At 41.6% G+C, this 15842-nt stretch overlaps 1 protein-coding gene across 2 annotated transcripts in view; it reads right to left on the bottom strand.

Moving 5' to 3' along the window:
- Positions 1 to 1510: 1510 nt before the first annotated feature.
- LOC116067268 (aggrecan core protein-like) overlaps positions 1511 to 15842 on the bottom strand; it is a 32330-nt gene continuing 17998 nt past the window's right edge. The window contains exons 12-20 of one of the 2 annotated variants that reach the window (XM_031323660.2): positions 15708 to 15806; positions 13777 to 15597; positions 12678 to 12755; positions 11044 to 11157; positions 8899 to 9057; positions 8503 to 8585; positions 7560 to 7704; positions 5684 to 5866; positions 1511 to 4856 (exon numbers count right to left, since the gene is read on the bottom strand). In XM_031323660.2, coding sequence (XP_031179520.1) covers positions 4789 to 4856; positions 5684 to 5866; positions 7560 to 7704; positions 8503 to 8585; positions 8899 to 9057; positions 11044 to 11157; positions 12678 to 12755; positions 13777 to 15597; positions 15708 to 15806 — 2750 coding nt within the window. In that variant the 3' untranslated portion in view covers positions 1511 to 4788. The remainder of the gene's footprint in view (positions 4857 to 5683; positions 5867 to 7559; positions 7705 to 8502; positions 8586 to 8898; positions 9058 to 11043; positions 11158 to 12677; positions 12756 to 13776; positions 15598 to 15707; positions 15807 to 15842) is intronic. The other variant, XM_035999672.1, reaches the window with a different exon arrangement.

The following is a 15842-nucleotide window of genomic DNA, read 5'->3' as shown; positions in this document are numbered from 1 at the left end:
AAAAAACAATAGAATAAAAGCCACAAATAAAAGAAATTGTTTGAGTTTTTAGTCATGAAAGTACCTGATATGAATATGTATGTATTGATATGTGTATTTATTGAGTGTATATTGAAAAGTCCCTGTGTTTTTAATTCAATTTCAAAATTAAAAGATAAACCCATTGAGAGCCATCTCAAAACATCTGCATTTCCCAAAGCATCTGGATGATTTTAGTCCAATTGTGGAGAAAAGATCATGGCATGTTTTCTAGGTCAGTTGAGAAAATATATGGAATTACCACCCAAGGTTCAAAGGTCAAGGTCTTTATTCATCATTTGCACAACAAGTACAGGGAAGCAGTTGGCAACGAAAGTCTTAGGCTCCCTCCAACAATAAAATATTGTATGTACGCTATAAGAAAGAAAGGAGGATCACACAAGTAACAAAATGAGAATCTAAACACAAAGTAGTGCAGGTTAAGATAAGGAATAAAATATAGCATCATAAAATAAAGTAATATAAATTAGACAGAAATTGCAATGAACAAACTGAGTGTAAACAGGAATGTAGTAATTATATGCATAATGAGGGTTATATATATATATATATATATATATATATATATATATACACACAGAGGTGTAAACAGGAACGTAGTAAATGTATAATGAGAAGTACAAACACATATATACAGATGTTATGTGTTGATGATAAACAGATGATGATAAACATGAATGTAATAAAACCCATGAAAAGAGTGGTATATAATGTTATTTTTTTAAATGAATAAAGCAATCTACTTTAAAGTATAAATGGGATTCACAGCCGTTCAAAATGTATTTCCCAAAATGTCCAGCAGCCCTTTCACTGTACATGTTATTACATGATATAGTGCTATCATTTTATCCAGTCATTTGTAGCCTGTACATTTTTTCCGATATATATTTTTAGTTTTAGTGTCCATGTCCATGTTGAAGTGAAGGTGCCTCTGACACAGAGTCTGACAGTAACGACGTTAGCGTTTCTAATTAGCTGTAATGTGAAATGGTCATTTAGCTTACAGACATTTTCTGTCTAATTAGCAAGTGCAAACATGGTGAGAGCAGAGAGAGAGAGAGAGACGATTCATCCGGAGGCCCAGGGCAGAGAGGTGAACCGGTGTGTGTGGAGGGTGGGGTGCAGAGGACGCTTAAAAGAACCCTATTCAGTCACAAGGGAATGCTGACGCCATGTCCAACCCACCCTGTTGGGCAAATACAAATTTACCGTAATTTTATTATTCCTAAGAGTCAGCGCTGTATCCTATTTACCTCGGCTGCTGCCACAGAAACACTGAGCTCACTGAGAGGCAGACGGGAGATACAAGACGTGTTTGTTGTCTGTACCTGGAATACCTGGGCGGTGTCCCTCCAGGAATGATGGAGGACTGACTGAGCTCTGCAGTCTGTTAATCATATACGTTTCCCACATGTAAACTTAACATCTTCACGTGCAGTAGTTGTGCTGTATGGACAGAGAAACCATTGCAGAAGGTAACAACCAAAGAATTTTTATTTGGCATTGATTGATGTGAGTACAAACATTCAGACAGTGAATTCATTCTGCACTTTGGTATCAGAAAACATTAAATGAGACAAAGACATTATGTGAGAATGAGGCAAATACGTGTTTCTCCTAAATCATGTATTATTTCTCTGTTTTATATCAGTTCCTTGCTTATATCTGCCACATGCAAAGAACCAGTGTTTTATAGCTGGATTTAAACACCGCTGCTTTGTCCCAAAATTTACATGATGTTTGAATTTGCATTTGAACTGATGAAAATGTAAATGATCAGCTGGTGTAAATCTATGTGTTTCTTCAACAAATCCAGTGAAAGGACCAAAACCTACAATATGATAGTCCATCTCTTAATACTTCGCGACTTTCTTATGTCTGAAGGCATGCTGTACATCTTTAAGAACAGGTCACAAATACATATTTTTATAAAACAAAAAGGCCCAGTGATTTCCCACACTTTTTTATCAGATGTTACTCAGGAAAAAGTGCAGTTGTTGGGGACTATTTTCAGCAGCGGATTAATCCACATTTGGTGCTCTAGTGAGTATTTCAGACAGCAGGATGATGTGCGTGTGGGATTGAGTCAAAATAAAATACAGTGTGTGTGTGTGTGTGTGTGTGTGTGTGTGTGTGTTCATGTTTATGAAGGAGCATGTCATCCAGTGTAACAGTGTGGCTCACTGATGTCTTTTCAATAGTTTTTGGATGCTATATGGAACTCTATGGCACAGAGGAAGAATAGATATCAGGCTTTGACACACACACACACACACACACACACACACACACACACACACACACACACAATACTTGTACTGTTGGTATTGGTCTTTTCATGGGATTTGTCACATTAAAACTAGAATACTTTGAAGACTGGGTGCTGGATCCTTAACGTGGATAATAATAATAATTTATTGAGGTAATTTGGACAGTAATTTGGCAGTGCTCTTCCTCAGCGTGTTCCACAGGTGATTGCTTGTGAAACACGCTGAGTAAGGGTGCTGCCCGAAACGTCCATGTGGCAATAAAAAAAGTATTAACTGGAGTGCTGTCCAAAGTACCTTTATACAAAAAGAAAAAAATAGAGAATATTGACAGACTTATCCTATAAATTAGTAAATACAATGGGGCTACAGCAGACACATGTACAGCTTGTGAATTGAATTCTCAGTCTTTGGTTTATCATGCAGCGGGTGACAGTATGAATGAAGGAGGCACAGCCTCCAAACACAGCAACAGTGACACAAAACAAGTGTGCAAATGAAAGCAGTCAAAAGTTGGGAAAAAAACAAACAGGCATTTCACACACTGTAATGTTTACTTCCTCTGAGGTTAGAAACATGAAATAGATAACAGGTTCATTACACTGACACTTGCTCCACAGAAACACTATGCACTGCACAGCCTCGTGGAAGATGATGACTACTAAAACACACAAAAAACAAAAGACTCAGACCAGCCAACATGACAAACTGTGGGGTCACAAGCAGTTTCACTTGATCCTCTACAGATTAAATATGAAAGAATTGAGCTAGTAGAAGTTTATTCAGCCTGCCTGTGTGTTGTTGCTGCCGCCGCTGTAGTCTCATGACAGAACTGAATCTGTCTTATATAACAATCACTGAGTCCAGCAGATACTCTGTCACTGTGTGAATCCATTAAATAAAAGGTTGACCAAAACGTCTCTGCTTTAAACCACTGTTTTACAAGCTACTTTGCGGGCTATACGGTTCGTTTGAATTTATTTGCTTTCACTCTATGGCTAAGTTTAGTTTGAATATCATCTACTAAATGTTCTTTTCTTCGTTCCACTTTTTTGAAAGGTAATATGGACCAGATATCATGTCCAAAAAAAAGGTGTGAAATAATCCCAATAACATCCAATAATCCTAAACATGTATACCTCTGAGAAATTTGAAAATATAAGGTTTTTACCGCAGATAGGAGTTGTTTTATAAGCTGTAATTCAGGAAGGAACAGCGTCCAATGGCTTCTTCTGAAAGAGGAAATATGATACCTTTAACAAAGACGGTATAAAATATAGACGTAGTCTCTGTGACGTCACCCATAGGTTTCTGAAGAGCCAAAATGAAGCTCAAAGTAGGCGGTTTCCGGATGTCGGTTAATCAAAAAATGGGCAAAGAGGTGAAGCTTGGATGAAGCTGAGGCGGGCCGAATGAAGCCTACAGTCTATACTCGCCTGCTGTGATGGCTGCCACCTGTCACTCACAGTAGAGTGACAGACCTATCTGTCGTCTCTGCTGTGCTTATTTTCAGTCCTGTGTTGCTTTGCTAACGTCTTTGATAAACCAAATCCAGCGCTACGAACAGCGACATCTCACCGCCGGCTGGACTGACTGCTAGTTTGGGTGGCGTCATTTTCTTTAGTCAGTGGCCCAACAGGTAAATTAGCTCTCCAAGCTAACGTTAGTCAAACATGCATTTTAGAAAAATAACATAAAAAGTATATCCAGTTGTTCCTCTGCCCTGTTTGCTCAGCACCGTTAAATTGTATGTACAGGACGCAGGGGTTTTCTACTGGGAACTTATTGCAAACAAACTTTGTGATTGGGTCTATGGGGATTGACTCCCTCTTGGAGCCATCATCAAGTGAACACTTGATGAACTGCAGGTTTTGGCACTTCCGCCTTGGCATCCTGTTTCAGCACCGGAGGTTGCCGCTTTACCTTTAGCTACACTTACTGAGTGCAGAAACCAGCAGGGGAACTGGGATGATTGATGTGAACTTTAAAAACACCAGTATTTCCCTTTAACGTTGCCAAAGGAGTATCTTCCCTGCTGTGATTTTCTCCTGACAGATATAACGATAAGCTATGCCATACGGGTACACAAACATATAACTTGTTGATGTCTCACACCATAAACTAGTTTTACAGCCGATCCTAACGTGCCAACATCCTCCGACCTTCATCTCTGTGGTACAGATCTACAGCAGACTACAGTGAACCAGACAGATGCTGCCTTCTAAAAAACTCATATGGAACAAAGAATCCCAGCAATGATTTTACCAAACAAAATTATATAACAAAACACACGATGCAAATAAACTCAGAGCAATACAATAATTATATATAATTAAAATATATTATGAAGGACAGGGGACCGAACTATGACGTAGCCTTCCAACAATTTAACGCTTCGAATCATCTTCACTAAAATGGAAAATGGATTTCCGTGTGCGGCAAATGTTCTTAAATAGTTAATTCCTCTTTTTTTCCCCCCTCTTTAGTGAAGCTTGCTGCTGGCTGCCAGTCTCCTGCTGCTCCTCCTCTGTATCCTTTTTCTGGCTTTCACTGCAGCGAAGGAGAAACACAACAAGAGTGAGTTAAAGAAATAACACACCTGTCCATACCTGTCAGGGAGCTTCTTCTTTTTTTTTTACAAACTAGTCTTAAAGTGCTCATATTATGCTCATTTTCAGGTTCATAATTGTATTTAGAGGTTGTACCAGAATAGGTTTACATGGTTTGATTTTTTTAAAAACACCATATTTTTGTTGTACTGCACATTGCTGCAGCTCCTCTTTTCACCCTGTGTGTTGAGCTCTCTGTTTTAGCTACAGAGTGAGACCTCTCACTTCTGTTCCATCTTTGTTGGGAGTCGCACATGCTCAGTAGCTAGGTAAGGACTGCTGGCCAATCAGAAGCAGAGTAGGACGGGCCCTGACAAGCAAGCTAGTGTGATCCAAAACAAGCCATACAACCTAGACTGGAGCAAGATGTTTCAGAGTGGTAAGTTATTAAAATGTTAACAAATTAGTCTTTCATACGTAACGTTTTAATTCTGCACTGTCTCCTGGACATGACGATACAACTATCTGAACTCTTCAGGCCTCCGCTCTTACTAGCTTGGTTTGAGGGCGTGCCACGCTAGCAACTAGGTGAGCATTATAACGTGTGTTACAAAGTGACCACGTTTGTCACAGAAGTAAAGGCTGGACTACAATAGAGCTTTTTTCTGTTGGAGAAGGTAAGTCCCTTTGGGGTGGACTTTGGGCTTTTTCACTTTGTAAACCTATAACATGCACAAAAAAGATATATAACACAATAAAGGAAAGGGAAAATGCATAATATGAGCTCTTTAAGGTGAAGAACGGGGTATCCACGCAGACTGCACTCACCGTCAGTACATTCCACTTGGGGTTTCTCCCACTGTCCGTCTGCTTTACAGCGAACCACGGGAGGGTGGCGCTGTGTAAAGCCTGGGTTGCACTGATACCGGATGATGGCGTTGACAGGGTATTCATCCCTCCTGTTACCAAACATGTGGGCATTCTCCACCTCCGGCGGGGCGCCACAGGACGCTGAGGACAGAACCAGAAGCTGTCATATCAAACCACTTACTTGTGTCTCTTGGAGATGGTTCAAGTAGCAATTGTGACCTTTATTTCCGTTTATGGTGGCTGCGCCCTCTTACTGGCCGTAGTAATTATGACGGGAGCAAAGCAGGAAGTAAGGTGAGGAAGTGTGTGAGCCGCACATTTCCGTGTAAGGAGGTGGGTCTATAGCAGAAATTTGGGTTTTCTTTTAACAAAATTGCCCAAAAGTAACACGGACGGTTCCATGAAACGCTCTTCACAAGTCAAATTAAGGATCAGTTCACTACTATCGTTGACTTTTGAGTGTTTTATTTAATTTTATAGCATTTTTCTGACTAAACTTTGACAGTCTGGGATTATCCAACATCATCTGATCTTAAATATTAGTCAAAATAATTCATACTTTCTGCTTTTTTAACACAAAAATTAGATATAATTTCATATAGGCTAGATGAGGTATATTGACCATAAATTCCAAAAATGAGTGTAAAAATAGTTTCTGTTAGTGTATACTGGTGGTAGTAGGAAAAAAGCACAGAGAACGTCAAAAAATGCTGCAAAAACATTCAGTTGACAAAAAGTCAAAAAAGAGTAAAAAAAAAAAAAAAAAAAACGTTTTTAAAATAAGTGACAAAAACAGGTAAAACAAAAAGGTGTTCATGTGTCTGTTTTAGATATGAGTATTTCCTGCCACCCCTAGGGGTGCTATTTATGAAACGCTCCTGTGGGTCGTATGACAGGGTAGGAACAAACGACTCATATAATCGTATGCTTTGGAGCACTTGTTGTCTCTTACATTAAGTATTTTCACCACAGACGGCAGTACTACAGTAATCAAACCTACATAAATCAATATTATTGATATGAACATTGAATCTGATGGCTCTGTGTGAAAGAGGTTCCTCATACTTCTGCTGAAATTATTGAGAATTATGATTCAACTCTGCAGCTTTACGGAGCTTTTTAGCTTGTTCATTTATCTCTTTTGCTTAGTTGCACCTCATTTCCAGCAGCAGCAGGCAGTGATATTTTCAGCCAACAAGCTTTGATAAACCCACTGTACACTACTTCCCCAGCACCAAACAGCAGACAAAGTTAGCGACTTGCTGGTGAATAAAGTTGAACATCCAGCAGAGCACATCTGCTGGATATGTAAGTAGGCAATAGTATGCAAACACATCTGCCATACTAACTTTATAAGGTCGATAATATTCATGGCTTTGTGCCTGTCACCTTGTCTTAATGTGTTCTTTTTCTACCCCTAGTGCCCATAAAAGGAGATTTAAAGCCTTTGTTACAGATGTTGGGTCTGAACTAGTCTCACATTGCCAAACCTTCCTCCACAACCCTGCGGAGGAAGGTCTGGCTAGTTCACACAGCATTCCGGGATAAGAGAAAAACTTTAAACCAATCACAATCATCTTGGGCGGTGCTAAAATAGCCAAAATAGCCTCGGGAAGTAACTTGTTTTGGTGGAACATGTGTACGTTCAAAAGTTGTTTTAGTCGTGCAACAGAAAACTCAGATTGGACAGATAGTCTAGCTAGCTGTCTGGATTTACCCTGCAGAGATCTGAGGAGGAAAGTGGAAGGTTACGGACATCCGGCCGAAAAGAAGGGCCCGGAGCAATCTTGGAAGTGAAATGTCGTGGTTATAGACTAGGTCTGAACTAACATACCTGGGCCTTTCTTGCAGGTAAACGGCAGGTGGTAGTTGCAGGGCACGTCGTTCCACTGGCCGTTCTCATGCCAGATCATCACCACACAGTCTTCTCCAGAGTTTAAGTAATTATCTGGCTGGTTCGGCCTCCAGTTCTCGAATTGCTGAAAAAGGAGGAGAAAGTAGAAACATACTTTACTACAAGGTATAGACACAGAGAACAGGTAAGAGGGAGCACATTCTGCACTGTAAGCAGGATTTAAACTGTTAAAACTCAGCCCACACTTTGGTTGTTTGTTTCCATTACTCACTCAAGGGAAGGCAAAATGTGTGTGTTGTTGTCTTTTTCTTTGGACGTGCGCAAGTAGGCAGGGGTGGAGAGAGAAAAAAATACTGGGAGAATCGCCGATACTGTTTCGATAAGCGCGGACATTTGGAACAAGTATAAACTGTTTTGCCTTTAGGTGTGCCCAGATGATACTTAGTTTTGGGCAAACCCGATAGCACAGAGCCACATTTTTTAAACACAGTGCTGTTTCCCATTCAAAATTTGTGTAATGAAGTCAATTTCTCTTTGTGCTTGCACCCGTTTGGGAATTGTGTGCCTTTAAATACAGCCGCTTGTGTTGAGGTGGGTGGATGGTGCAGCTGAGGTTGTGTTTATGCAGATCAGATCTCTTTGTAGTCATTTTGCATCTCTTTGTGGTTGTTTTGCATATCTTTGTAGTTGTTTGATTGCCTTATCAAAAAGAAATACTAACACTTCATACGGAGGCTCTGGCCCAGGGGCCGTGCGACTCCTTGGGCCTGTGCCTGCTATGCTGGTGGGGTTGCAAGTAGACTTTGTTTTAAGGATTTGCAAACCAAACAGGTTGGGAACCACCACGCTACACCATACTATACTATACTCTGCCCTGTTGCATGTAACAGGAGCAACACACCAGCATGATGTCCTCACTCACCAGTGGAGTGCCATCTGTCCAGCGGAAGTCATTCTCAACTGTCTTGTCATTCAGCCCGATCCACTGGTAGTCCTGTGCGTTTGCTGCGAGAGACAAAAGTGTTTTATTTTTAATGGTCTCCATCTCAATGGACACACACACACACACACACACACACACACACAACAATTTATTTGAGTCCACTTGAAGGAAACTATTTACCGGGACATAAATATTATAGATGCAGTTAAATACATATACAAAATCATGGGTCATTGGCATACAGCAGGTCTTCATAATATTAAGTATATTACTCCGTCCTCATGGGTATACACACACACACGCACACACACACACGCACGCACACACACACACACACACACACACACACGCACACACACGACATCATGCACTTACAGTTGACAAAGTCCTGCTCCTCTGGGGTGATGATGCTGACCAGATGGGCGTTCAGGTCCCGGCAGCGCTGCTCTGCGTCCAGCCACACCTCTCTGTCAGAGAAGTGCAGGTAGCAGTTCCCCTGAAACTTAGTCCAACCGTCTTCACACTGCTGCTCATCTGCAGCCGCAACACCAAAGAGTCAACATTCACACAATGTAGGGCCTTCTGAATGCACTTTCACTTATATATACGTTTATATAGTCAGTACAGTTTACTATATTTTCAATTTCTTTAGCTCGCAGAGACTTATAACTTCGACAACTACAAATGGGTTGGACAACCAAAGCACAGCATCTGATGATGAGAAGCTCTTCTGTATTCTTATCATTCTTTCTGCTACCTGTGCGGTATTAGTGTTGGAGCAGCTGATGACGTGCTTGATATTGTTCACAACCCATGTAGTGTTTCAGTATTACATATTCCGAACTTCTCTTGTGAGTCAATAAAGAGCACATTTTCCCACTGCGATGCTTTCAGTTGGTCTGGCATTCAGTACAAGTCTGATGACGGGCAGTGTTTCCATCCTGACGTAAAAAACAAACGTCCCAATGCAGAATGGAAAACAATACACAATGCTTCACTTCAGCTGGGAGAGCACTGCCCAACAGTAATGTAATTGTGAATTTCCATTTTTTTCCTTTTACTGTAACATTCAAAGGCTTCATTCATTCTCATTCTCTGACTCCACCTTAATGACTTTATTTTAAGGGTCAGTTCATCTAAATTACGTAATAAGATATTTTCACATTTCGCACTTTCTGTCTGCAAAAACCTTATTGTAATAACAGTTGTCATTGGAAGTACTTTATATCAAATACATTATATCCCTATAGAAATGGTTAACGATGTGTTTAATGGTTTATCCTGGTTAGGATATTATTTGTTAAAATACACCCTGCAGTTGGGTTTTTTAATGTTGTCTCTTTGCAATCTCACGGTACCCTGGAAATCCAGAGTTCTCGCGAGAGTACAATTTGAATTTGCTCAGCTAGTCACTCTGGCATTCAGTAATGATGCTCATTAACTAGGCCCTTGTAGCCGAGCTGCACCAATCACATCGGTGTATCTGATATAGGCGGGCCAGAGGCGAGCTAAACAGATGACGACAGCGCTGCAACGTCGAAGTCATTAGTAAACATTGCAAGATGGCTACGGATTAACACCAGTTGTTTGAAACGGCTTTGGCCGCTACAATGAACGAGTTAGACTTGGCTTTTTATCTAAAAGAGAAACAGAAGACGGTGCTCGAATCGTTCCTTTGCAAGGAGGACTTTTTTACTGTTTTGCCGACCGGATACGGCAAGAGTTTAATCTACCAGTTAGCTCCTCTGGTAGCTAAGTGTATGGGGCTTAGCGAAAACCCACTGTGATTGGTCGTAGTGTTATCCAATTGCGTGCAGTGAGATTTTCAAATCCATGCTTGGTGCCGCCCCTCCAGTTGGGCCATTTTCATTACTCAGTGCCAGATCCTTAATCTTTCGGATTTGGGTTTGGATTTCCAGGCTAATCTCAGGGCACGTTCAGACCAGAAAAAGCGATCCGGCGATTGGTCGCAGAGTTGTGCGGTGGTGGGAGTGTCACTTTAATGCCCATTTGTGTGACGTCCTGTTGTGTTATTTAACCCCCCAATCCAGCACAAGTAGACTTTATAGTTCACATTTATTGTTTTCCATCCGATCGTTTATAGACCGACATTTCCCACCGCACTTGAAGGCAGCTTCATTTCACGGAGAAAGAGAGACAAAAATCGCAATCGCAATATCAGTCAAAATAATCGCAATTAGATCATTTCCTCATATTGTGCAGCCCTTATTCATATTTGCAGCTCTAATTAAAAAAAATGTTCTTTGAGTGATTGGAGTGAACTGACCCTTTAGTTATATTTTATGGTCTTTTGCCCTGATAGGAAAACAGGGTCCCATGGCAAACCAGGGAAATCACAGTTACATGATGCATCTTCGACTGCTGGACCACCAGAACTCCTCACAGCCACAGCGAGTAATGATGCTATTGGCTGGTGATGTTCAGCATCTCTCTCTCTCTCTCTTTGGTTGTTTTTGAGAGGCTGCTGTTAGTATTTATTAGCTGAAGCTGATCTCATACCGATCTCACAGCGTTCCCCTCCGTAGCTGGGCAGGCATAAGCATTTGAAAGAGTCTGCACTCTCCACACAGGTGGCTCCATTGGCACAAGGGTTGGGATGGCACACATCTACCTCTGCAAAAAAGGGGGCGGTTGACACTACGGTTTGAGCGTGGGGTGGGAAGTTGGCAAGCAAGGTGTGGGAGGTGAAGCTGTGATAGAAGGACTATCACACCTCAGGGTTGAGAAGTTAGTGAACAATACTGTCGCTGCTGCAACCTCTGATCCAGATTAGACTTACTGCACACTGAATCATCATCTATGTCTCTTTGTTTTTGATTAAAAGTGTTTCAGGTTACCAAATCATGACCATATATACTGAAATATTAGAGGTGGAAAGTGACAAATTACAATTACTTGCATTACTGTAATTGAGTAGTTTTTTTGTGTACTTCTACTTTTTAAAGTAGTTTTTTAAAATCTGTCATTTTGCTTTTACTTAAGTATATTTTGTTTGAATCACAGCCGTTACTGAGTGAAAAAAAAAAAAAGTTAATAAAAAAATGCAAGGGAAAAATTGCGCCCCAGAAACTACCACAGTGAATGATGGGCAGGATGGGCAGAGCCAGTTTGTGTGGCGCTAAAATCACAAGAACGATAAGTTAAATAATACTTTGCATTGCATTAGCAGTTTAAAAGAAGTTTTCATAGCTTAGCCAAAAGATATTGGTGCATGACATTGCTAATGTTGGTTCGCACTAGCATCCTGCTAGTGTCCTTTTTGCACCCACTGCTGTTAAAAATTACATTATTATACATTATTATATATATTATATATATATATATTTATACTGGTAATTTAACTTGTACTTAAATAAAAGATCACCCAAGTAATAGTACTTTTAGAAGTAGAACATGTTTGTACTATTTTCACCTCTGTGAAATATGTACCAAATCTGTGTTTACGTCTGCAGAGAGAACTAATAATTGTAATATTTGCAGTAAGTGTATGTTTGAATCTGTGGTTAGTTGCAGCAGAGGATCAGTATTCAAATTCCAGCAGGACGAAAGCACCCATATGATGCCAGAAAGCACATACGTTGCCCCGGGTTTAGCATGCATACAGCGTAGCGGAGGCGGCGTATACTGGCACAGCAAACCAAAAACAACATATAGGCTGAAGGCAATTGTGATAACACGTGTGACACAGAGGCTGTACAACCTCAGAGCAGAGCTGATGCATATTTGACGAGGACCCAAACACAGAGACCCATAGCCAGACACAGACAAAATCAACATAAGGAAATCAGTGGAACACGAAACATCAGCACAAATGCGATGCAAAACACATCAGGACAGAACAGCAGGGAGAGAAAAAAAGATTTTTGGTGAGTCTAGTAATACTGATTCATAAAAGCAAATATAATCACAACCTGTTAAATATGTATCTGGAAATATAACTGACAAGCTGATTAATAAACAGAATGCAGACAACAATACAAAACATGCAAAGTGCTCAACAACAAAGACATACATTAAGTCTGTTAAACCAAATCATCATCACACAATATTGAATTCAGTAGTTTTTTAGACAAAAGAAAGGAGAAGAGTAAAAAAAAACAAAAATTGGCACTTGCAACAGTTTTGGGACTTACCATGGCATAGAGCAACCCCGTCCTCTACGGTGCATGAAGCAGCTCCACAGGGGTTGGGTTCACATGGGTTAAAACCACCTAGAAAAAAATGTGGAATTATTCAATGACATACACTAGTTCTGATTTCAAAAGAGAGATGCATTAGTATCATCTGAACTGGTATAGCAGTTGTTGTGAATATGTTACATTCCATTTTGTAAAAACTCTGAACACAGACTCTCTCATCTGTTTTCATTTGTATCATAGACTGTAAAAATAAATTTCCTCCTGAAGATTTTTCAGCGTGAACCAACCTTGAACCAAACCTCCTTTCCTCTGGAGACTCTCTCTTATCTTTCTACTCTCACATCATCTAAGTGAATGGAGCGATTGTTAGAAAATGTATATATTCTTGTGTATCTCATTATACACCCGAGCGCTTGAAACTGCTTTCACACTCAACTCACAGAGGTCAAGCCAGTAGAAGATAGGATACGAACCATTAAACCGGATCGGATATTGGAATAGATCGGATTGTTTCCTAACAGCTGTTGTGCCCTCGCTGAATTTCAAATTTTGACTTCATCCATGTGTAGTTTGCAAATGCCACAGCACAGCAAATGAATGCATCGTCCCTCTCGATTTTCAGCAAAAACTATTATAAGCTAATACATTTTTGTACTTTTTCTTAACACTTCTAACCTTACAAGTGTAATATTTATTTGTCAAAGTTACAATATTCTTTTGTTTTAATGCAGGTGCTGTACAATGTTTGACTTTCTCCATATCAAAAGAGACTAGATGCAGGTCAATGGACTGTTGAAAAATGTAAGTAATTATTGGTGTCAATGAGTGGGAGCATTTCCTTTAACACATTGCCCGAGATTCTGTTTGACCCTTGGCTTTTATGGACCTTAAAGCTTTCAACATGATGCAGTAGAAATTCTATCAGCTGTTGTACCGTCTTGACTAATCAATTAATCAACTAACCATTTCAGCTCCAGCAGTAAGCTGCAAGGATGCATCATCCCTTTTACAGAATACCTGAACAACAACATGTGAAAAAGGACATATCATTTTTCAACCAAGAAGAGAAAGAATTAATAATATGTTGACCTACCCTCCACTGAATCTGTTTCTTTACCATCGCCTGGTGCCTGCACAGAGGCTGGTGTAGTTGCGGTGGGGGGAGCAGCCAGTCCTGCGGGAGCAAGCACAGGGTGGGGAGTTCCATAGATGCCACTAGGGATCTGTGACAGTTCAGCCCCACTGAGGGCCTCCTCTGGTCCTGTGGTGCTCTCTGTCAGTGCCCACTCACTGGATGGAGAGGGCAGCACCACCACCTGTGGCAGATCACCAGAGGAAACCCCTGAAAAAGTGCCACTGGCTGTGGACAAGCGTGTGTCTCCGCTGCCAGAGTAGAAGCCACTGCTGCTACTGCTTCCTTCTCCGCTGTACTCCACCGACCCCTGTCCAAGCTCCATAGACAGTGTAGCGTCTCCGGATACCTCTGTCAAAAACTCCCCAGTTAAAAATGTAACACTGCCTTCTTCTCCGCTCGTTGAGGACTCAGATCCAGACATTCCTGATTCAGACATTCCTGATCGAGACATTCCTGATCCAGATCCAGAGAGGAAACCTGAGCTTCCAAATCCAGAAAACAAATGTCCACCACTTTCCTGTCCAGAGCTGTGGAGTAAAAACCCAGAGGCCTCCTGCTCTCCAGAGGATGACACTGTCATGTCAGTGAACCCTGATCCCACAAAGGTCACACCCGAGAAGAACCCAGAGCCACTTCCAGAGGCCGAGCCACTGAGAATCCCAGATCCTGAAATGTCTCCAGAACCACTGAACGACAGTAGGCCTCCACTAAGCTCATACTCCTTGTTGGTACTAGGGGTGGACGCATCAATCAGTTCACGATCTATCAGTAAAATCTGAATGTCTCCACTTCCAGAAAGCTCTCCTGACTGTCCACTAGCACTTCCAGAGGAGAAGCCTGATGGGAAACCACTGAATCCAGAAAAGTCCTGATCGGTGATGACACTTGCAGAGCTGGAAGATCCACTCTCTGCAGAGCTGAATCCAGATCCAGATCCAAATTCGGAGAGGTCCCCGCTTCCACTGAGCACTCCAGAGCCTGATTCAGATGAAGGGAAGATAAAGATCCCTGTGCTTCCCTCTTCGGCTTCTTGGAGTCGTCCTGAAACTGAGCCCTCTCCAGAGACAATGCTGTCGATGCCCGAAAAAACAACAGTGATGCCGGATCCTTCTCCACTGAGAGCTGATCCAGAAGCGTCTGCACTGCTGAAGCCTGACGCTCCACTGGGTAACTCAGCACTGGCACTGCCTGCCAGGTCTCCAGAACCAGACAAGTCTCCAGAGGTGAATTGATCTCCAGAACCAGACAGATCTCCAGAGATTACCCTGTCTCCAGAGCCAGACAAGTCCCCAGATCCAGACAGATCTCCAGAGATTACCCTGTCTCCAGAGCCAGACAAGTCCCCAGATCCAGACAGATCTCCAGAGATTACCCTGTCTCCAGAGCCAGACAAGTCCCCAGATCCAGACAGATCTCCAGAGATTACCCTGTCTCCAGAGCCAGACAAGTCCCCAGATCCAGACAGATCTCCACTGGTTACCCTGTCTCCAGAGCCAGACAAGTCCCCAGATCCAGACAGATCTCCACTGGTTACCCTGTCTCCAGAACCAGACAGGTCTCCAGATCCAGACAGATCTCCACTGGTTACCCTGTCTCCAGAACCAGACAGGTCTCCAGATCCAGACAGATCTCCACTGGTTACCCGGTCTCCAGATCCAGACAAGTCTCCAGAGTAACCCCCAGAGGCACCGTCAACCCCAGACCCTGAGCCGAATTCTGCTGAGCCTGAGCCAGAGCCCGAAGTATCCACAGGGATGGGAGAGACGATGGAAGGAACAGCTAAAGGGACATATAGACAAAAAGAATGAGACGTTGGAAAATAATAAAGGGGCCATTTGCACAAGTAAGAAAGTAATTTGTAATTTGTTCACAATATAAATATAGCTTACCAGGCCTCAGCAGATCAGTAATTGATGTTAGGTTAAGCAGGGCCTCCTGGATATCTGTGATGTTCAGTCCAGTTTCATTTGCAATAAGTAGAATATCCGCTGTAAGTATTAAACAATAAGAGCAATGATAAATGA

Source organism: Sander lucioperca, chromosome 3, assembly GCF_008315115.2.
Source record: "Sander lucioperca isolate FBNREF2018 chromosome 3, SLUC_FBN_1.2, whole genome shotgun sequence".
Lineage (NCBI taxonomy): Eukaryota > Metazoa > Chordata > Actinopteri > Perciformes > Percidae > Sander > Sander lucioperca.
Note: the sequence above shows the minus strand (reverse complement) of the source record. Positions and strands in the feature narration are given on the sequence as shown.